Here is a 23,018-nt window from a genome sequence, read left to right as displayed (position 1 = left end):
AAGTGATGTGTCTCTGTATTTGTTGTGACTATAGACGACATCTGATTGAACACAAATGAAGTGAAAATATTGATTACAATTTTCTGTGGTTTAGCATCAAATAAATGTAATGCGTCGTTCGTTGTTTATATGAGGCATGTTTATTCCAGATATGTAGTATATTTCTAAAGATTGTAGTACAGATGGACAACCATAAAATCCTAACCATGTTTTTATAATTTTCACTTTCCACAAAAGACAGTGCTGTTTCATGTACGCTGAATATGGTTCCAATGTAGTATAATTTATGGAGAAAAAAAACTTCTGGATTATCTTTGTTGGGTTTTAAAAACACACAGGGCCTCAAGAATGGGGCAGGAGTGAGTTTAAAGGTTCAAGTTTCATGGTGTTCACATCATTACCAATCTAACATGGTCCACACATCAGGTAGCGCCCCTTCCCCAAATGGCAGACTTACTTGGTATAGAATATATTGTCTCAACCAACAATAGCTTGCCTAGTTAATACCCCAAAAGCCATATGACTGTTAAACAAAATTCCCAAAGGATTATCAAATGACTACCGGGATGTCTGCATCTGTCTCCTGTTTGACACAGTCCCTTTAGTAATTAACATATGTGAACCTTTGAATCTACACACCCACACACAAACACTCCCATTTATTGTATTGAAACTCCCAACACACGTCTGGAGCATTTTAAGATTATATTTTTTTAAAGTTAAAACTATTCCATGGGATCAACCTGTAGCTGACAAACTGGTCTGAATAACATTGTTGTTTAGACCGAGGAGAGTATACACACACAAACACACTGGGCCGCAACCAGTAATTATTGGCCCCCTGAAAAGCTACATTCCCAGGCCCTCTCACTTACAGATGACATTAACAATATTACGGTCAGTGGGCCCTCCCAAGCCATGAACCACATGAATCATATCCACCTGCACAAACATACACACACACACACATACATACACACACAATATAATTATGTTTTTTGCTGTTCCTAAAAGTAATGAAGCAAAAGGAACTTGAATTCAATTACATGGTTGAAATGTTTATCTGTACTGAGTTCACATGTGTGTACAACTCAATAAAACCAGGTATTATACAATGCATACTTTTACCAGGTAATCTTTTACCAGGTAATCATGATTTAATACAGATTTTCAGCAACCACAGCAGACTCCCACCACACCTGAGTAAAGGAAATTAATACATTTAACAAAAATAACAATGAAAACATAACCCCACATCTGAAATGATTAAACGTTTGAAAGCTGCTGTATAAATTGTGGAAATATGTTCTTCATTTTATTTGCCATGGAATAACATTTTCTAAATTACATTATGGAATATGGGATTATATATAAATAGTGATTAACATATATTGAAATAAATCAATGAAAACAATTATATCTTAACAATTTGTAATTATTTGATCAAAAGAAATCAAGAACTTAAAAACATGTTTTCAAGTTCATGTTAATCTGTGAAACATCTATGCAGTAAAATTTACTCCAATGTTACAATGTGCATCTATTTTCTTTCTCCTACTAAAATGAAAGATTATATTATCAATTGAACTATCCTTTATAAACATTTTTAAAAAGAATGCACCCAATGAGAATGTCTTTCTCCTTTTCAAATACTTGTATAAATAAACATCCTTTCACACGACACCATCTTATTTTGATAAACCTTTTCCCATTATTAACATTCTCAAAGGTAAAATATCTTCCACCCATTCATTGTGTGACTGCATCATTCTCTCCCATAAACCTGCTTCTTCAGCTGTTGAATCCATCCAATCCGTTACTGACTCATAACATTTACCTGTAAAGGCAGATTTAGGATAAAACAAATTGTTTCCTATTGCATTTATTGTGTTAACATAATTGATAATGTAATAATTAGCAAACAATTTTATAAATCATCTGACTACACAGTCAAGACATACGACATTGAAAATTAGACACAAATAAGACACCTTTGAATTTCGCAAAGGCTTCCCTCTTATTTTTGGGGCATTTCCTACATTTTTTACATACCTGTTTCCTTTGTGTAATTGAATCAATTCACTGGATGTTAATGCCCTGTACTGTTTGAAAATAAATACAAAAAAGATAAAGTATCTTACCTGTTCCAAGGCCTAGTCTTAAGCCCCCAAGGAAATGGTTAGTGGTCCTGTCATGATCCCACACCGTGACTTCAACGCAGGCATCTCGTAGGTCATCTGGCAGAAAGCCACCGTAGACCATTGTGTGATTGAACATCGGGTTTACTGTCTTTTTTACAACCCGAGTTTTCTGACGGCTCTTCCTGCTTGTTTCTGGAAGCACAGTGCTGAAAGAAAGTATGCACAAACAACTGATTAGTAGCCTAGCACTGTCTCCCCATCTGATCCTGGAGGCTAATGATAGGAGCAATCAAAAGCCCAGTTTGGATACTTTAGAAATGAGAGAGAATCAGAGGTATGAACAACATGACTTGAAAGTAATAGGATGGTGTCTTTCTACATATCCAATTGCATATCCTGCCTCTGATTGCCTCAAGGAATGGAGGGAGGAAGCATTTTTTCAATATTGAAACAGGCCCAACCTTTAGAGAGTGAAGGAGGACAAAGGTTGAGACGTTGAGTACAAAGTACTCAATTGTAGTATTCCTATACAGTCAGTCAATTTGAGTGAAATGCATCAAATCCATTGGACACATTGTAGAAATTGTTTATATACATCTAAATGGCAAATTGGGAAATACAGTGTAGTATACCCTTGTTTAACCAGGTGCAACATATCCTAACTTATACCATTTCACAAAGGGGTCAATGACCATGTCCCTGACAGCAGGCAGGTTCTTGCAGTCTTTCACCCAGATCTGCACTTCACCCGTCTCTGTTTTGGTTGACCTCTTACCTATCAATTGAGGGGTTAAAAACACAAGTTATTTCACTAGAATACAGAATAGGTGAGATGGGTGAAGTGAGATTGATTTGAGATACAGCTTACCGTGGGAGACCTGTGGCAGGAAACGTAATGCTATTTTCATCTCTCCTCTATGGTCAATGGTTCGAAAGGGAGAGGGACTGACAGACTGCGTTGTCATCTACGGGGGGGACAGAAAATAAATACTTTGATCTCCCCAGAGGGAACCTCTGCTGTGGTAAGATGGTATCCTGTCAGTCTTTCCCAAATACTGTATGTAAAATTGAAACTGAACAACTGTTTTATGAAGTCGTACCCTTTCTTTTAAGGTATAGTCATTCATCTGTGTGTTGCTAAAGTCCCATTCTGATAAATCCAAGTCCACCTTGCCAAGGAAGCTGTTCCGTCCAAAGTTATCGTTGTGCCACACAGAGACGTTAAGGTTTTGAGTCTTGAGGGTCTCCATGGTAACTTTAAACTTTTGGGATAGAAAATAAAATAGTAGTTAATACCTTACTGAGGTATATAGTATAGTATATAGTGTATGTAGTGTATATATAGTGTATATACATTATATACACTATACACTGTATATACATAATTGTTAACAGCTTTGTGTTTGTAATCATTCTTCATAGTTCTTCACTTACCCGAAGGATCTCATTGTAGGTGGGGTTCAAGGTCTTCTTTTTCACACTGGTTTTTCTTTTTCCCATCTTGGCTTTGTCCGGTAATAGGTAACATTTCACATACCTGAAAATTAATTTCTAACATCAGATTCTTAGCTGCTGCAGAAAAACAAAGCAAAAGCAACTAGGGCTGGGGTTCAATCTAAAACTGTACTATTGTGAGAACATACTACAATCCAGAAACTGTAATTATTTCTGAAAAATCCACAGGTAGAGTTTCTAGCTCTGGCTAAGTGGACTGGAAGCTGGGGTTGACACTTGACAGTGTTTAATGTCTGATCCTCAATGATTAAGAAGGTCTGAGATGAATGGCACTGGGCATGGAGGAAACAACATGGATGTCATAGAGCATGAGGGCAAAAGAATGTGCGAGCTACTCATTTTTAGTTATTTTTAACAGCCACAGTCTTCTGTTCTCTCTTGCAACTAGTCACAAGTTTTTTCATTATTCCTTCTTTTGTAAGGGGGACCCTATACATTTTAATGAAATTATTTGTGTCCACACACAAAGTGGTTTGCGATTAAACTGGCTTCACCAGAAGCGACAAACACATAGACAGTGTAGGGCAGACTGGAAATGAAATACAAGACTGTAACGCTCTTTTAGACAATAATTGCTAAACAAGGTAGCGACAATGTTCTCATTCCTTTGATTAGATATAATTTGAGGGCTTCCATTGTTTGATGCTTGTGAGATTTGTTTTTGATAGTTTGTGGTGGAATAAGTACCCCAGAAGAATCTTAATATTCTGATTGGTCCAGAAAACCAATGGGTTTCATCTGATTAGTCACAGAAACCAATGGGTTGGACCAGAGAAAGAATACACTTGAGTGTGTCTATTCTCACACAGATCCTATCCCATACTCCCATACATAACTGGACAAACTGCACCACTCTCCACCGTTACCTGCAGTATTTCATTCAGTGGTACATTATCACTAGTAGACCTGACCAACACACAGCTTCAACCGTCCATTGAATGAATGCGAGTGAACGAATAATTACACATGTCTTGTCCTTATTGTTCAACAAGTTCTGCAATAATGTTATTACCATGTAGTTACATTGTCCTGTCTAACTCCCACAGTTATTTTGTTATTATAGCTATATAGCAACATATTATCGGTGTAATTGTTACCAATTATTTTAGTCCACTTTTTTGCTTACGATCTTTCAGATATTGTGCTAACACTAGTTCACAATTCTGGAAGATTTAATGTGATTTTATTGGATCCTGTGTAGCCTCATTGCCAAAATCCCAAACTATCTTTTCAGATACAGTCTCTACATTTCATCTGAAAATGCCACCTAAATCTGTGTAATATTGCCTTTATAAGATGCAATTTCTACATGCCCAGTATGATTAAATTCCATCCTGAGTCACCATAAAACACTGATGATTCTGTTTAAAGACAAAACAAGAATTGGCTTCTATTATTGTATTATTGTATAATTAAAAGCCTAATAGTCTTTTAATTATTCAATATTTAAACACCCCCTCCAAGAACTGCCACCTTAACGTGGTGGAGGGGTTTGAGTACCCGAGTGACCCTAGGAGCTATGTTGTCTGGGGCTATATGCCCCTGGTAGGGTCTCCCAGGGCAAACAGGTCTTAGGCGACGGGTCAGACTAAGAGCGGTTCAAACCCCCCTTAATGAAGAACAACATTATGAGTACCGTGACGTCGCCCGGTATGGCGCAGCCGGGGCCCCACCCTGGAGCCAGGCCCGGGGTTGGGGCTCGTATGCGAGCGCCTGGTGGCCGGGCCTTCCCCCATGGGGCCCGGCCGGGCTCAGCCCGAACGGGTGACGTGGGGCCGCCCTCCCGTGGGCTCACCACTCACAGGAGGGACCATAAGGGGCCGGTGCGAAGAGGATCGGGCGGCAGTCGAAGGCAGGGGCCTAGACAACCCGATCTCTGGACACAGAAACTAGCTCTAGGGACGTGGAATGTCACCTCGCTGGCGGGGAAGGAGCCTGAGCTAGTGCGTGAGGTTGAGAGGTTCCGATTAGAGGTAGTCGGGATCACCTCTACGCACGGCTTGGGCTCTGGAACCACACTCCTTGAGAGAGGATGGACTCTTCACCACTCTGGAGTTGCCCATGGTGAGAGGCGGCGGGCTGGTGTGGGTTTGCTTATAGCTCCCCAGCTCTGCCGCCATGTGTTGGAGTTTACCCCGGTGAACGAGAGGGTCGTTTCCCTGCGCCTACGGGTCGGGGATAGGTCTCTCACTGTTGTTTGTGCCTACGGGCCGAACGGCAGTGCAGAGTACCCGACCTTCTTGGAGTCTCTGGGAGGGGTGCTGGAAAGTGCTCCGACTGGGGACTCTATTGTTCTACTGGGGGACTTCAACGCCCACGTGGGCAACGACAGTGACACCTGGAGGGGCGTGATTGGGAGGAACGGCCCCCCTGATCTGAACCCGAGTGGTGTTCAGTTATTGGACTTCTGTGCTAGTCACAGTTTGTCCATAACGAACACCATGTTCAAGCATAAGGGTGTCCATCAGTGCACGTGGCACCAGGACACCCTAGGCCGCAGGTCGATGATCGACTTTGTTGACGTCTCATCTGACCTGCGGCCGTATGTCTTGGACACTCGGGTGAAGAGAGGGGCGGAGCTGTCAACTGATCACCACCTGGTGGTGAGTTGGATCCGATGGCGGGGGAGAAAGCTGGACAGACTCGGCAGGCCCAAGCGAACTGTAAGGGTCTGCTGGGAACGTCTGGCCGAGTCTCCTGTCAGAGAGATCTTTAACTCCCACCTCCGGCAGAGCTTCGACTGGATCCCGAGGGAGGTTGGAGATATTGAGTCCGAGTGGACCATGTTCTCCACCGCCATTGTCGAAGCGGCCGCTCTGAGCTGTGGCCGTAAGGTCTCCGGTGCCTGTCGAGGCGGCAATCCCCGAACCCGGTGGTGGACACCGGAAGTAAGGGATGCCGTCAAGCTGAAGAAGGAGTCCTATCAGGCCTGGTTGGCTTGTGGGACTCCTGACGCAGCTGACGGGTACCGACAGGCCAAGCGGGCTGCAGCCCGGGTGGTTGTGGAGGCAAAAACTCGGGCCTGGGAGGAGTTCGGTGAGGCCATGGAGAAGGACTATCGGCTGGCCTCGAAGAGATTCTGGCAAACCATCCGGCGCCTCAGGAGAGGGAAACAGTGCCCTACCAACGCTGTTTACAGTAGAGGTGGGCAGCTGTTGACCTCAACTGAGGATGTCGTCGGGCGGTGGAAGGAATACTTCGAGGATCTCCTCAATCCCGCTGTCACTTCTTCCATTGAGGAAGCAGAGGATGAGGGCTCAGAGGTGGACTCGTCCATCACCCGGGCTGAAGTCACTGAGGTGGTCAAGAAACTCCTCGGTGGCAAGGCACCGGGGGTGGATGAGATCCGCCCTGAGTACCTCAAGTCTCTGGATGTTGTGGGGCTGTCTTGGTTGACACGCCTGTGCAACATCGCGTGGCGGTCGGGGACAGTGCCTCTGGGATGGCAGACCGGGGTGGTGGTCCCTCTTTTTAAGAAGGGGGACCGGAGGGTGTGTTCCAACTATAGGGGGATCACACTTCTCAGCCTCCCCGGGAAAGTCTATGCCAGGGTACTGGAGAGGAGAATACGGCCGATAGTAGAACCTCGGATTCAGGAGGAACAGTGTGGTTTTCGTCCGGGCCGTGGAACACTGGACCAGCTCTATACCCTCTACGGGGTGTTGGAGGGTTCATGGGAGTTTGCCCAACCAATCCACATGTGTTTTGTGGATTTGGAGAAGGCATTCGACTGTGTCCCTCGCGGCATCTTGTGGAGGGTGCTTGGGGAATATGGGGTCCTGGGTCCTTTGCTAAGGGCTGTCAGGTCCCTGTACAACCGAAGCAGGAGCTTGGTCCGCATTGCCGGCAGTAAGTCAGACTTGTTCCCAGTGCATGTTGGACTCCGGCAGGGCTGCCCTTTGTCACCGGTTCTGTTCGTAATTTTTATGGACAGAATTTCTAGGCGCAGCCAGGGGCCGGAGGGTGTCAGGTTTGGGGACCACACAATTTCGTCTCTGCTTTTTGCAGATGATGTTGTCGTGTTGGCCCCTTCTAACCAGGACCTTCAGCATGCGCTGGGACGGTTTGCAGCCGAGTGTGAAGCGGTGGGGATGAAAATCAGTACCTCCAAATCCGAGGCCATGGTCCTCAGTCGGAAAAGGGTGGCTTGCCCGCTTCAGGTTGGTGGAGAGTGCCTGCCTCAAGTGGAGGAGTTTAAGTATCTAGGGGTCTTGTTCACGAGTGAGGGAAGGATGGAACGGGAGATTGACAGACGGATCGGTGCAGCTTCTGCAGTAATGCAGTCGATGTATCGGTCTGTCGTGGTGAAGAAAGAGCTGAGCCGCAAGGCGAAGCTCTCGATTTACCAGTCAATCTACGTTCCTACTCTCACCTATGGTCATGAGCTTTGGGTCATGACCGAAAGGACAAGATCCCGGATACAGGCGGCCGAAATGAGCTTTCTCCGCAGGGTGGCCGGGCGATCCCTTAGAGATAGGGTGAGAAGCTCGGTCACCCGGGAGGAGCTCAGAGTAGAGCCCCTGCTCCTCCACATCGAGAGGGGTCAGCTGAGGTGGCTTGGGCATCTTTTTCGGATGCCTCCGGAACGCCTTCCTGGGAAGGTGTTCCGGTCCCGTCCCACCGGGAGGAGACCCCGGGGAAGACCTAGGACTCGCTGGAGGGACTATGTCTCCCGGCTGGCCTGGGAACGCCTCGGTGTCCCCCCGGAAGAGCTAGAGGAAGTGTCTGGGGAGAGGGAAGTCTGGGCATCCCTGCTTAGACTGCTGCCCCCGCGACCCGGCCCCGGATAAGCGGAAGAAGATGGTATGGTATGGTAATATTTAAACACACATACACACACACACACACACACACGTATTAATCACAAGAAAACTTACGGATCAGAACGATTCTTTTTAGGTTCTGCTACAGCAAGATCTCTGCAGTGGACAACAAAGATCTGGAACTCCCCAAGCTTCTGGACATAGTTAATGGCAAACTGGATGGTTCCCTTCACATCCACATCCCTTTCTAACCCACTGTAGATGCTTGCCACGCTGCTGCTCACCTTGATGGTCCACATGATGTTGGGAAGAAACAACAGCATCACCAGGGGTTTTATCAAGCAAACCAACTATCCATTAGTTGTGCCTCTGACTGACAATTAGGCAGACACTTTCTATTTAAACGTTTTGCCCCAGGGAGTTCAGCAAAAGGAAAAAAACAACAAACTGATTGCAGGCCTGACACCTGGTGTTTATTTCTTGGAAGCAGCGAAATGCAATTATGGTATTATTTTCTTCAAGCTGTCTAACAAAGCATGTTTATCAAACTTAGGCGCACATCTACAACCCTAATAATCCCAATTCTATAAAACCCTAATATTAATCCCAAAAATATCATTTTGGCTTTTTTAGATGAAGACGGTACAAAAGAGAGAGATGGGAGCGTGCTGAGAAAGCTGTGGGCTGGATTTAAACCCATGCTGCAGTGATATGGGTGCTCTGGAACATGCTGGTCCCCATGCATTGTGGGTATGCCACAACCAGGATTCAAACTCCTGGCTGCAATGACACAGCTGTGCTGCACGGCAGTGACATCACTGTTGTGCCATTAAGGAGCCCCAGAATCCTCCTAATCTTAATCTGGCACAATGGAATGATTCTTGTGAGTCAAATGTGGGGGAGAAGACAAATGCATCTGCTTTAGCTCCGTTATGAGTGTAGCATCTGTGTCAACCTGAAAGCAAAGCAAGTTTGATTACTTTGTGGCACTTTTCAACATATTAGACAGGGATGCTGTGGGAACATACAGATGACATGGACGCCATGCCAGAGGACACGCTAAGGTTAGTGAGAGAGCTGCCCGTCCGTTTTTTCCAGCCGAAAATGAGACTGTTCACTGAGGTGGAGTCGCTGTCTCGGCCATCCTTCTACAAGACAGCACAGAAACAACAAAGGCAGTTGGTCAGACACACTCAGAAATACGTACACACACAGGTTGGATCTACGGTCTGTTGCATGCACATACAAGCCATGTTAAAAAGGTACTCAAAGGTGGGATACAAGTGGTTATAGTAGCTATGTCCTGTCCAAGCATAGTAAATATATTCATTTTCAACCTGGTCTCAGTGGCAGTAATATAGTAAATCCTAAGTCTCCTTCCCTGTAGTATGATCTGTTATGTTTCATATGGCTTGTATCAATGCCACCGCTAAGTAGCACCTCTGCAGGACTCATGAAATATAGGCCTGCACTGAACACCACATACAGGCTAGTATAGGCTATATTATAGAAATGAAATGCAATTTCAATGTGAAATTTGCATCACTGGTTTTTTAGACACTGATAAACTGACATTATGCTCAAATATCCATAATAGCATGTTGGACACAATTTAGATAGAATGTACACATTTGTAGGTAGATAAGCTTATGTTAGGTAAGTGACTAAGGTTAGGAGCAGTGAAGAAAGTTGCAGGTAAATGCACATCTTCAAAGCTGGTGGACATAAAGGGAAAGTGAAACAACTGCAGTGGGAAGCAGGGAAGGGCAATGTTGGAATTGGTTTGAATGCAAACAGTAGTTGGTGCAATTCACCAAGATTACATGTGGTGGATCAATTCTACACACTGCAACTTTAATATAAATGTATTGATGAAATAGGCATTTGTATCCTTGCCTAATCCACTGAAAGTAGTAAAATACAAATAAAACTGTTAGACTGTTAAATTACAGTGCAGCTCACTTTTAAGCAGATGAAAAGATAACACTTTAGCTTTTTATGTTGTCCAGTCCAAACTTTGCATTTGTATTTAAAAAAAAGTTATACTAGCTTTACCACTTGCTAATTTGCCAAAACACTACATTTGAAAAAGTCTGTGATGAGGTTCAAACATTTCTAGATTTTCAAGTTTCATGCCCACCCATATAAAATGTCCTAATTTTATTTTTGCCTTAAATAGCCTTCTGTGTTGTAGAATTATACCAAAAATAGAATAGGCTGCTATCATACTACTTTGTGTGTTCCAGACCTACGCTTAATGTATTACATCCAGTCTGGGCAACCAGGCAGTCTTTTTATGTCTCCCAAAGCAGCAAAAGAGATTAAAAAAAAGTTAAGCATATTGGTTTTTCAAGCAATAAATTCAACAGGGAAGAATCTGTAGCTAACCATAAGAAGACAATTAACATCCCCTTAATCAGGAATCACTTTCAGTATCGTGACAGAACACTTGGCTGTTTCTGGCCATGTTGTTTTTCAGTTGTTGTTTTTTACCTCATATTGCAAAGAAGACACAGACTTGCTTATCATCTTCATCTGCTCTGGTACTGAAAGGGAGGAAGAGGGAGGGACGGCAGACACTGGAAGATTTGAAGTAGATAGGTCTCTGTTAGAAGTGCCAATACTCTCCCTGTCTGCTAATGGCTTAAGTCAATGGGTTAATGAAATTACAGAACAATGTAATGGACAAGTAGCATTATTCACCCTGGCCATATAACGTGCTCTCATCAACATGCTCTTAATGATCTACTCCCTGAAAATTATTCTCAAAACAACCTCAAGCTACCTAACCCTAGACAATTGTATAGATCAGAGAGAATTTGCCAGGCTTATGGAATTCGTAAAAGTTATACTGTGCCCTTTGATAGTCCAGTTGTATATTCCACATTGGTATATCGCTAATATAATAAATATATTATTATATTAATATATATATACGTATATACAGTGGGGAGAACAAGTATTTGATACATTGCCGATTTTGCAGGTTTTCCCACTTACAAAGCATGTAGAATTTTTATCATAGGTACTCTTCAACTGTGAGTGATGGAATCCAAAACAAAAACCCAGAAAATCACATTTTATGATTTTTAAGTAATTAAGGTGCATTTTATTGCATGCCATAAGAATTTGATACATCAGAAAAGCAGAACTTAATATTTGGTACAGAAAGCTTTGTTTGCAATTACAGAGATCATACATTTCCTGTAGTTCTTGACCAGGTTTGCACACACTGCAGCAGGGATTTTGGCCCACTCCTCCATACAGACCTTCTCCAGATCCTTCAGGTTTCGGGGCTGTCGCTGGGTAATACGGACTTTCAGCTCCCTCCAAAGATTTTCTAATCGGGTTCAGGTCTGGAGAATGGCTAGGCCACTCCAGGACCTTGAGATGCTTCTTACGGAGCCACTCCTTAGTTGCCCTGGCTGTGTGTTTCGGGTCGTTGCCACGACACATCTTCAATGCTCTTACTGAGGGAAGGAGGTTGTTGGCCAAGATCTCGCGATACATGGCCCCATCCATCCTCCCCTCAATACGGTGCAGTCGTCCTGTCTCCTTTGCAGAAAAGCATCCCCAAAGAATGATGTTTCCACCTCCATGCTGCACGGTTGGAATGGTGTTCTTGGGGTTGTACTCATCCTTCTTCTTCATCCAAACACGGCGAGTGGAGTTTAGACTAAAAAGCTCTATTTTTGTCTCATCAGACCACATTACTTCTCCCATTACTCATCTGGATCATCCAGATGGTCATTGGCAAACTTCAGACGGGCCTGGACATGCGCTGGCTTGAGCAGGGGGACCTTGTGTGCGCTGCAGGACTTTAATCCATGACGGCGTAGTGTGTTACTAATGGTTTTCTTTGAGACTGTGGTCCCAGCTCTCTTCAGGTCATTGACCAGGTCTTGCCGTGTAGTTCTGGGCTGATCCCTCCACTTCCTCATGATCATTGATCCCCCATGAGGTGAGATCTTGCATGGAGCCCCAGATCAAGCGAGATTGACCGTCATCTTGAACTTCTTCCATTTTCTAATAAATGCGCCAACAGTTGTTGCCTTCTCACCAAGCTGCTTTCTATTGTCCTGTAGCCCATTCCAGCCTTGTGCAGGTCTACAATTGTATCCCTGATGTCCTTACACAGCTCTCTGGTCTTGGCCATTGTGGAGAGGTTGGAGTTTGTTTGATTGAGTGTGTGGACAGGTGTCTCTTATACAGATAACAAGTTCAAACAGGTGCAGTTAATACAGGTAATGAGTGGAGAACAGGAGGGCTTCTTAAAGAAAAACGAACAGGTCTGTGAGAGCCGGAATTCTTACTGGTTGGTAGGTGATCAAATACTTATGTCATGCAATAAAAAGAAAATTAATTATTTAAAAATCATACAATGTGATTTTCTGTTTTTTTATTTTTTTATTCCATCTCTCACAGTTGAAGTGTACCTATGATAAACATTACAGACCTTCACATGCTTTGTAAGTAGGAAAACCTGCAAAATCGGCAGTGTACCAAATGTTTGTTCTCCCCACTGTATATATATATATATATATATATATATATATATATATATATATATATATATATATATATATATACACCGATCAGCCATAACATTATGACCACCTGTCTAATATTGTATTGGTCCCACTTTTGCCGCCAAAACAGCCCTGTCCTGTCAAGGCATGGACTCTGCTACACCTCTGAAGGTGTGCTGTGGTATCGGGGACCAAGACGTTAGCAGCAGATCCTTAAAGTCCTGTAAGTTGCGAGGTGGGGCCTTCATGGATCTGACTTGTTTGTCCAGCACATCCCACAGATACTTGATTGGATTGAGATCTGGGAAAATTGGATGCCAAGTCCACACCTTGAACAGGTTGTTGTGTTCCTCAAACCATTCCTGGACCATTTCTGTTTTGTGGCAGGCTGCATCATCCTGCTGAAAGAGGCCAATGCCATCAGGGAATACTGTTGCCATGAAGTGACGCATGCACCCGGCCATCCGTGTGATGTAAAAGGAAACGTGATTCATCAGACCAGGCCACCTTCTTTCATTGCTCTGTGATCCAGTTCTGATGCTCACGTGCCCATTATAGGTGCTTTAGACAGTTACATGGGTCAGCATGGGCACCCTGACTGGCCTGCGGCTACGCAGCCCCATATGCAACAAACTGCGATGCATTGTGTTCTGACATCTTTCTGTCAGTACCAGCAATGTGAGCTACAGTAGCTCGTCTGTTGGATCGGACAACACAAGCCAGCCTTCGCTCCACATGTGCATCAATAAGCCTTAGCTGCCCATGACCCTCTCACCAACTCACCGCTTTTCCTACCTTGGACCACTTTTGATAGGTACTGACCAGCATGCTCTGACCCAGTCTTCTAGCCATCACAATTTGGCCCTTGTCAAAGTCTCTCAGATCCTTACACTTTACAATTTTGCCTGCTTCAAATACATCAACTTTGAGGACAGAATGTTCAGTTGCTGCCTAGTATATCCCACCCACTGACAGGTGCCATGATAACGAGATTATCAGTGTTATTCAATTCACCTGTTAGTGGTCATAATGTAATTGTTGATCAGTGTATATAGAGCTACGGGTAAAAAAAGAGACCACTGCACCAAAAAAGTTTAAAAAAGCGTTCAATTTGCAGTGGTCTCTTTATTTTAACCCTTACTCAGAACCTTCCTTTTCAAATTTTTTGGAAAGGAAAGAAAAAGGTGTAGTGGTTTCTTAATTTTTTCTGGAGCTGTATATCAAATATCACTAATAAATACATGATCATAGAAAATAACACCAAGAAATCACATTCAGTATAGGCCAACTATAACATAAATGTATTAGCAATAGTGGTTTTCCTTCAAATTTAAGAAAAAGTCTACATATATATAAAGTCTACACACCCCTGTTAAAATGAGAATGAGACAAAGACAAATCATGTCAGACCTTTTTCCACCTTTAATGTGACCTATAACGTGAACAATTAAATTGGAAAACAAACTGCAATCTTTGAGGGGGAAAAATGAAAAACTCACAATAACTTGGTTGCATAAGTGTGCACACCTTTAAAATAATACTTGGTTCGTGCACCTTTTGATTTTATTACAGCATTCAGTCTTTTTGGGTAGGAGTCTATTAGCGTGGCACATCTTGACATGGCAATATTTGCCCACTCTACTTTGCAAAAGTGCTCCAAATCTGTCAGATTGGGAGGACATCTCCTGTGCACAGCCCTATTCAGATCACCCCACAGATGTTCAATTGGATTCAGGTCTGGGCTCTGGCTGGGCCATTCCAAAACATTAATCTTCTTCTGGTGAAGCCATACTTTTGTGGATTTGGATGTGTGCTTCGGGTCGTTTCCGTGCTGAAAGGTGTACTTCCTCTTCATCTTCAGCTTTCTAATAGATGCCTGAAGGTTTTGTGCCAAAATTGCCGGGTATCTGGAACTGTTCATAATTCCCTCCAGCCTGAAAAAGGCCCTGGTTCCAGCTGAAGAAAAACAGCCCCAAAGCATGATGCTACCACCACCATGCTTCACTGTGGGTATGGTGTTCTTTGGGTGATGTGCAGTGTTGTTTTTGCGCCAAACATCTTTTGGAATTATGGCCAAAAGGTTCAACCTTGGTTTCATCAGACCATAACACATTTTGATGTTTGTTTTGCAAACTTCAGCCAGGCGTGGAGGTTTTTCTTTGTAAGAAAAGTCTTCCGTCTTGCCACCCTACCCCATAGCCCATTCATATGAAGAATACGGGAGATTGTTGTCACATGTAGCACACAGCCAGTACTTGCCAGAAATTCCTGCAGTTCCTTTAATGTTGCTGTAGGCCTCTTGGAAACCTCCCTAACCAGTTTTAATTTAGCCTTTTCATCAATTTTGGAGGGACGTCTAGGTAATGTCTCTGTTGGGCCATATTTTCTCCACTTGATGATGACTGTCTACACTGTGTTCCATGGCTTTAGAAGCTCTCTGCAGACCATGGCTTTTGCCCTGAGATACACCTGAACTTTATTTGTGATTAATCAGAGTCACGTTAAATGATGGCAGGTGTGTAATTACTTCTATTTAACATGAGTTTGAAAGTGATTGGTTAATTCTGAACACAGCCACATCCCCAGTTATAAGAGGGTGTGCACACTTATACAACCAGGTTATTGTTTTTTCATTTTTCACCCTAGAAGATTTCAGTTTGTTTTTCAATTGAAGTTTTCACATTATAGGTCACATTAAAAGGTCTGACCTGATTTATCTTTGTCTCATTCTTTTACATCACAAAAACCTGACATTTTAACAGGGGTGTGTATACTTCATATCCACTGTATATATTGTTTCTATTCAATTGAATTGAACAGAAATACTCACCATCATTCACAGTTTTAATGATTGCACCTTCTTGGTCAGTTTTATTGTCTTCTCCTAAGAAAGTAAACACATTTTTGGGTATTCACTTGTTATCTTCATAAATCAAGAAAACAAGATAATAATTCTCATTTCTGAAACAATTTACAGGAAGTCTTAATCTAACAGTTCAAACAATTGGCCATAGCTAACCACTTGAGAATCGCATCTCTCAAGCCTCAATCGAGCTTAAGAAGACAAAGAACTCTCTAATTACGTTTTGGCGGTGATAGAATGTCTTCCATACTTCTGGATAAGGGTCTTGAAGTCATTTGTTTCTTCTCTACTCTGATAAGGCTTAAGTCCTCCTCATGACCTGCCACAGATAAACAAAATCAGCTCTGGAATACAGAACTGAACAGATGAACAACCAACAGGCCAGTCTTAGATTTAATGTCATTAGGAAGTGAAACGCCCTCATTTGACATTCCCAGACTGGGTACTTACATTGTTTTCAAGAGTTGCAATGCAAATACTTGCATGGCAAGATTAGGGAATGATTAGGAAAGATTAGGGAATCTTAAAATTAGTTTGTTTTCATTACAGTCAATTAATTCTTTGAAATACCCTCAAAATACAAATAAGTATTTACTTATTTCCCAATTGCTTAAACATCCAGTTTGTGGTTTATTACGTTTGTGATATATAAAGATTTGAAGAGGGGATTTCCTAAATATTTTATGAGGCTGTGGAAACATCTAGTAATAAAATGGAATAAACTAGTCAGTGCGTTTGGTTGCTACAACATGGACATCATGATAATTTTATAGAGACCAGGGAGGGGCAGTATATATGATAAATGTATTCACAATACGTATTTCTAATACAAAATAGTCTTTTGTAGTATGTATTTGATAGGGTTGATGAAAATGTTGTCATATTTTGTATCAAAATACTTTTTTGTATTTTGTAGTTTAAAAATACTGTAAAATACTTTTTGAAAAGTCTACATGATGATCATCATAAAAATGTTGCCTCTGATTGTTGCCTTCTCTGTAATTTGCCCAGACCTGTTGAGAACAGAACAGAAAATGTATCCATACCCCAAGGTGAGAAATGGGTAGGTTGCCAGCTTTCCATTTTTAGCAAAATGTGTTAACATTTTTAACAGTTCATGTTATGTTTTTGTTTTCATTTTAATAGCCTAGGCTAAATTGTTTACCAATTTATGTAATTTTCTAACTAACTATTTGACCTAAAACTTGCTGGGTGAAAAACTGCTCTATACCTATGTTCTGAGGCTCACAATAGATTCAGTGGTTGGATTTGGGTGAATACTCTGATTAGGCTAACCCTACTTCTGATCACGTTTCTGGCTACATTTAAAAACAAATCATATTGATTATTTAATAATTGTTGACAAAGTGCAAAAAAAAAAACTTCCAAATCGGTGTCCAAATATTGATAATTGACTGCTAAATGATTTGATAGGATCATGATTTTGCATACCATTTTGTGAATGACTGCCTGACACTGCCTGATGATTAACAATAAAATGATAAATTACTTAGAAACTAGTTGCTATGAATAAAGGTGCCATCAGTTGTCTTCTTATGAATAACTTGTTTGTTATTGAGTCAGTCTTGCTGATGCAAAGTTGGCCCTTCATTACCAAACACCAACAATGAAATTAGCATACAGTTATGAGTCATTAGCAAACTCCTAGTTAAACTTTAAACTGTTGGTTACTTTAAACTAACCTTCATCTAGGTGAATATTTGATCTGTTAACTGGTTGCATATGTCAGATTTATCACATGACTCGTTAGGCAGAGAAAAGCTGTTGCTATCAAACATTGTCTACTTAATCAACTGATTCAGTGCACTGGTTTAGGGGTAACTCAAATAGGCTGATAGATGGAAGGTTTACAAAGTGATTTTCTGCTCTTTAGTAAAAGTATTTTTAGTATTTAAAAAATACAAAAATACAGTATTTTATTTTGTATGGTGTGGCTGCTGTATTTTGTAGTTTATTTTGATACACTTAAAAATAAGGCATTTGGTATCTTATTTTAAAATAAATATTGATGTATCTTTGCCCATCTCTGTTGGAGACAATCATCCTGTACCTATGTAAAAAACAGATAAAATATGAAAGAAAAACATGATGAAGCACAGACCAGTGCCATGAAACATAGAACAGATCTTATTGGCTGAGTGCAAAATTATAGTTTAATATGAGATTTAAAAAAAATACTGTTAGTATTGTAGGCATTTTGCTAATCTACTTCCTAACCCTAACCCTAACTATTAGTAAACCATCATTGGCTATGCAAACCTGGCTAAAGGAGCAATAAGGCACAATTGGTTCAAGTTCAAAACAATTGTGATATTCACATGGGACACAGACGGTCTAGCAAGCATGATTTGACACTACTTGAAAGCCAAATAAACTTATGGGAGGAATCAGAAGAACGGAAAGATCAGAAATACAGCTCCGGAAAAAATTAAGAGACCACTGCACCGTTTTCTTTCCTTTCCAGAAAAGTTGAAAAGGAATGTTTTGAGTTAGGAACAGAAGCGTTCAATGTGCAGTGGTCTCTTAATTTCAATCCCTCTGTTCCTCACTCAAAACTTTCCTTTTTGACTTTTTTAGAAAGGAAAGAATAAGGTGCAGTGGACTCTTAATTTTTTCCAGAGCTGTATGTGATGGTCAAGATTAGCCTCCACAATATAATCATTCGCCATTTCACTTCTAAATCATTAGAACTATGTTGGAGGATAAAATGCAAAGCTCACAACTTGAACTTGCCCAAGATTGAGACCAGATCTCAGGCATGCTTCTTCTGGATGAGCCGTCGACACATTTCTCAGTGGACCTGGGACTGATCAAACATGGACTCCCCTTACTGTTTCTCGTGCTCAAAGGGAATGCAGTGTTGCCAGAAGGAGTAATATGCTGAGGGTCTGCTTTTTCTGAGATAAACTGATGGATATGTGTCCTCTGATGGACAGGGAGTCCCAAATAATGTTGATTGCTCTGGGGAATGAAAGATCTTGCTGGGTAGGGATACATTTCAGAGTCTTTCGATTGCCCAGGGAGCTTTCTTTCAGCAGGAACCCTTTTGATAGCTTCAGAGGCTCTCTTCACATGGGGGTGCCAATGATCTGACCCAGAGGACTGCTGACAGTCCTCCTGAACATGTAAGTTTCCTAAACTAACCCTTCTGACAGGATGAGGAATTGACTTAGTGGGCGATTGTGAAGGCCGCATAGAATAGAGTGAGCTCTGTGCTGAGCCTCTCCGTGGCATGTTCGGGCAAACCAGCCTTTTCTTTTCAGGTTTAATCTGTGTTGTGGAAGAGGTGATTCCTAGAGTATGTTTACTGAACTTTGATAACTGCTTCACCTCATGTGAAAGTCCTTTTCTCTGTCTAACCACTGGTGTTGATCTCTCTGGCTCATTTCTAGGCTCCCTTGTGGGTGAAACTTTGTCTGTGAGGAAGGTTTTTAATGGAGAACTATCACACCCGACTCCCTCGAAACCTGATGAATCTTTGTGCAGGTCTGTTGGGTGAGTCGTTGAAGGACCTCTCTTTAGTTCATCATCAGTTATGTCTTTCCACTTTGGAAGTTCAGATCTATGAAGACATGTTTCAGGACTTGAAGGCCTTCCTTTCAAAATGTCAATCTTGCTTGGATCTTGCAGAATTACATAATCCACATCCCTAACATTACAGTGACTCCTCAATGACGTATTTAAACATGCTTTGGCGGAACCCTTTCCTATTTTCTCATCCATAGAGAAGCCTGAGGTTCTGGTCTTCACTACATATGAGGAAGTGCTTTGCTTATCATAGTCAACTAGGTCAGTTTCAGTTGGTCTTAGTTCAGACTGAGAAGTGGCAACTGATTGGTGAATTGGAGAGGATTCTGAACATCCGTGGGTTTCACTATTCAAAGCCTTCTTTGGTTTGCAAACAATAACCCTTGGCCCAGTATTCTCCTTTTCCCAGAAAGACTTCAGGTTGTTGATCTTAGCCTTCATGCTTGGCTGTGGACTGAGAGATCGGCTAACTAGCGACACTTGGATACCCCCCCGCTGGCCATAACTGTGGCTGGATGGAGAGACAGGTAAAGGAATGGTTGCCTTTTCTTCTGGCTGGACAGCCTGTGATGCCACTGCCAAGCCCACAGATGAACTGGAATGATGTTCAGATATTAGGACAGATCCTGCCCTGAATGGTCCATCTACGTCAGGAATTTTAAACATTCTATTGCCTTCAACAGAAGATGCAGATGTTTCATCATGTGACAGAGTAGCACAAAGGTCTGCGTTGCAATTTTGTGAGGTTTCTACCTTCTGGAAGACTGTATGTGTAACCAGCATGGCTGGTTCAAGCCTATCATTGCTCATTGTTCCAAAGTTTTTGAACTTTGTCATGGCGCTTACGTCAAAATCATGCTGAATATCTGGACAAGACAGCGTGGCATTCTTAGCAATGTCAACCTCTCTACTTACTGGTACTTCACATTGTGTACTATCAGAGCTTAGTTTACCAAGCAGTGTTGTAGGGTCACTTTTCCAAAAATATTTATCTGGTAAAATCTCTTCTCCATATGCACTATTTTCTGCCTCCTGTGGAATTTGATCCATTCCTTGTTTAACTTCCCTAGCGTCTGGTATGTCCTCACTATTAGAAGACTGTTCGTCAACAACACATTCATGCTGATATTGCTGCTGGTCAGAAGAAGTATTGACAGTGGATTGGGAGAAACCAATGTTCAGAAGGGCATCATCTACTTTGATCTGTTCAGAAGGGATCAAGTCCTCATCAACAGAACACAGCACCGCAGGGCTTTTCTCTTTTCTTGCTTCCCATCTACTAAATATCCCTAGAAGCCTTCTCTGAGCCTTCAGGGACAAGAGATTTGATGGTTTCTCCGAGGCAGCATCACTTGGTATCTCATCTGTGATGATGTTGACTGGACTCTCTGGTTCATCAATGGGTTGAAGCTGTGCCTGTGGCATGTCACTGCGTCCCCAGCTGAACCAATCACGGATCTTAGCCAGGGATTGGGCATCCTCCTCTTTTGTCTTGGTGGGGGAAAGCCCCTGGGTCCCAGCCCCCAAAAGTATGGGCTTACCTGACTCCTGCTGAGCTGAATGGAGGTTGGAAACCTGAGGGTTAAGGGACTGAGCATGACACTGCTCATGTTGGTCTGAAAGAAAATCAAAACAATTTGGATCATTTATCACTTGTATATGTTGACAAAAATAAGGAAAATGCAACTCAGTATAGATTAATGGAATATGAAAAGCATGTAAAAATCGAGACAGTAATTTTAAAGCCTGAATACCCCCATTCCTTGTAGTCTCAATTCACCAGTCACCATCAGCAAATTATTAGAATCATATATGAAATTGGATCATTCATGTATGAAAGCAAGCAGGTTAGTGGTTAAGAAACATAGACCAGGTGAGTAGTAAAATCTCCAAAATGAATTGATTAAAAAGTTAGAATGAGTCTCTACACGCAAAAAAAACTATGATGCACTATTTTAATTAATTGATGAGTCTATTGTTGATTAATATATTAATGTAATCTCATTCATCAACTGATTACATTTTAGTTGCACTAGCCTCACCAGCAGAGACCTGGGCTAGGTCTGTGTTTAGGCCTCTCCCTCACCTAAGTCTGCTGGTCTTTGCCTATCAAGAGTGGAATGTTGCAGGCAGCCAGGTGAACCCAGAGATGGCCAAGCCTCCATTTCTTTCTTATGTGGTCCATCATCATCCTGGACAGTACAGCTGTTGGTGCTACTTGTGTCTAAGCGCATTATCTCCTTCTCTCCTTCAGGGTGGCTAGTACTGTCCAAATCCAGCAGACTATGTTCGCTCACTTCCTTTCCATCCTGCATCTTACTGGGCCATTTCATGCTGCTCCTGCCCACTGCAGGGCCAAACCTCACCTGTTTCCTGTCTATCCAGCCCTGGTACTCTCTTTCCCTGACAGGCATGCTGGGTGGCTTTAAGAGCAAAGTTTGGTGGCTATGTGGTTTTGGTTCATGGCAGCATACGGGGTGGAACTGAACACCGTCGTTGGAGAAGCAGCTGGGGCTGTGTTTGAGGATGCTTCTCGGGACAGGAGAGGTGGCCTGCTTGACTGACGGGCTATTGTTTCCCGTGAAAGAGTCCTGGGATTTGGAAGTTATAGTTCTTTGTTTTGGCATTGGTAGAGGTGCACTCTGGATGTATTCGTAACTGGCCAGTTTTTGGTTAGTAAGATGAGCAATGCAGCCCCCAGATGATGGTAGAAACTCTACGGGTGGAAAAATGGCGGGTGGAAATTAGGGCACAAAAGCAGGTGCCTAAAGCAAGCATGATGTTTCAAAAAACCCTGATAATGCAATTTATGGTTACATACACATACAGTGGATCCTAATCTAAATGCAAATACATTAAATGAGTGGTGGATCTGGTAATTTGACGGACATTTGCACTTGTTGGCTTGTTCACATTCTTAATGGATAAGTCGTCACCAGGATTTGATGACAGCTTGGGTTAATTGTTCATTCTAGAGAATGGTTTGTTTTTTGTGTATTTGGTTAAACCACCAACGTTTGAGCATCAGTGTGACTTCTTCAGGTTTATGCCGACATGTTAGTGGTTTGTCTTCTATATCACTTAGCTTAAGCTGGAGTTTGAAGCTTTTGCATTGTTTTATAGCCTACAGTTTATTTACTGTCAGTAACTCTACTAACCTTCACACATTTCTTTTTCAAAATAATATTTAAATCTGAAAGTTTTTTCTGACATTACAATTACAGACCTGTAGCACAGGCAGTTCAGTTTAGGGATTTGGAGTCAGGCTACATGCCTTTTTGAGTAATCCCTCAATCCCTTAATTTGCACACCCTTCAGTTTGCCTTACTTTTGTTGGAAAACTCCTGAAAAAGCTATACAGCTTCACATCCTTCACGAAACTCAGATTCAACTAAATACAAAAGCACTGGCTATTATACAAGGGCACTGCCAGTCTCTTAACCAAATAATGAATATAAACATTCTTTGGTTTTGGTAATAGGAATCTAGAACATGAACTACAGAAAACAAATTTAATGTGAAGGAAATACAAGATCAATATTGAGCTCACTGCATAAAAATACATGCATATTCATGCAATGAAGATTGAACATTGCGGCAATTTCTTTAAAGTGCACCAGAAAAAAACCGAAAGCCCAGGAGAAATACTGAAAGCCGT

General features: G+C 42.1%; 1 protein-coding gene across 9 annotated transcripts in view; it reads right to left on the bottom strand.

Annotated features, from left to right (window-relative positions):
• Positions 1-1,045: 1,045 nt before the first annotated feature.
• Positions 1,046-23,018, bottom strand: part of sytl2a (synaptotagmin-like 2a) — a 36,330-nt gene continuing 14,357 nt past the window's right edge. For 4 of the 9 annotated variants that reach the window (XM_010870765.5, XM_010870767.4, XM_010870766.4 and 1 more), the window contains 12 exons: positions 18,553-20,976; positions 16,032-16,130; positions 15,779-15,832; positions 10,913-10,998; positions 9,448-9,567; positions 8,534-8,703; positions 3,576-3,678; positions 3,242-3,403; positions 3,010-3,106; positions 2,811-2,916; positions 2,142-2,347; positions 1,046-1,837 (listed from right to left, as the gene is read on the bottom strand). In XM_010870765.5, coding sequence (XP_010869067.2) covers positions 1,689-1,837; positions 2,142-2,347; positions 2,811-2,916; positions 3,010-3,106; positions 3,242-3,403; positions 3,576-3,678; positions 8,534-8,703; positions 9,448-9,567; positions 10,913-10,998; positions 15,779-15,832; positions 16,032-16,130; positions 18,553-20,976 — 3,776 coding nt within the window. In that variant the 3' untranslated portion in view covers positions 1,046-1,688. Of the gene's footprint in view, positions 1,838-2,141; positions 2,348-2,810; positions 2,917-3,009; positions 3,107-3,241; positions 3,404-3,575; positions 3,679-8,533; positions 8,704-9,447; positions 9,568-10,912; positions 10,999-15,778; positions 15,833-16,031; positions 16,131-18,430; positions 20,977-23,018 lie in introns of those variants that run through there. The other 5 variants (XM_010870768.5, XM_010870769.5, XM_010870770.5 and 2 more) reach the window with 5 other exon arrangements.

Source organism: Esox lucius, chromosome 7 (genome assembly GCF_011004845.1).
Source record: "Esox lucius isolate fEsoLuc1 chromosome 7, fEsoLuc1.pri, whole genome shotgun sequence".
NCBI lineage: Eukaryota > Metazoa > Chordata > Actinopteri > Esociformes > Esocidae > Esox > Esox lucius.
The sequence above is the reverse complement of the archived record's forward strand: the minus strand, read 5'-3'. Positions and strand labels throughout refer to the sequence as shown.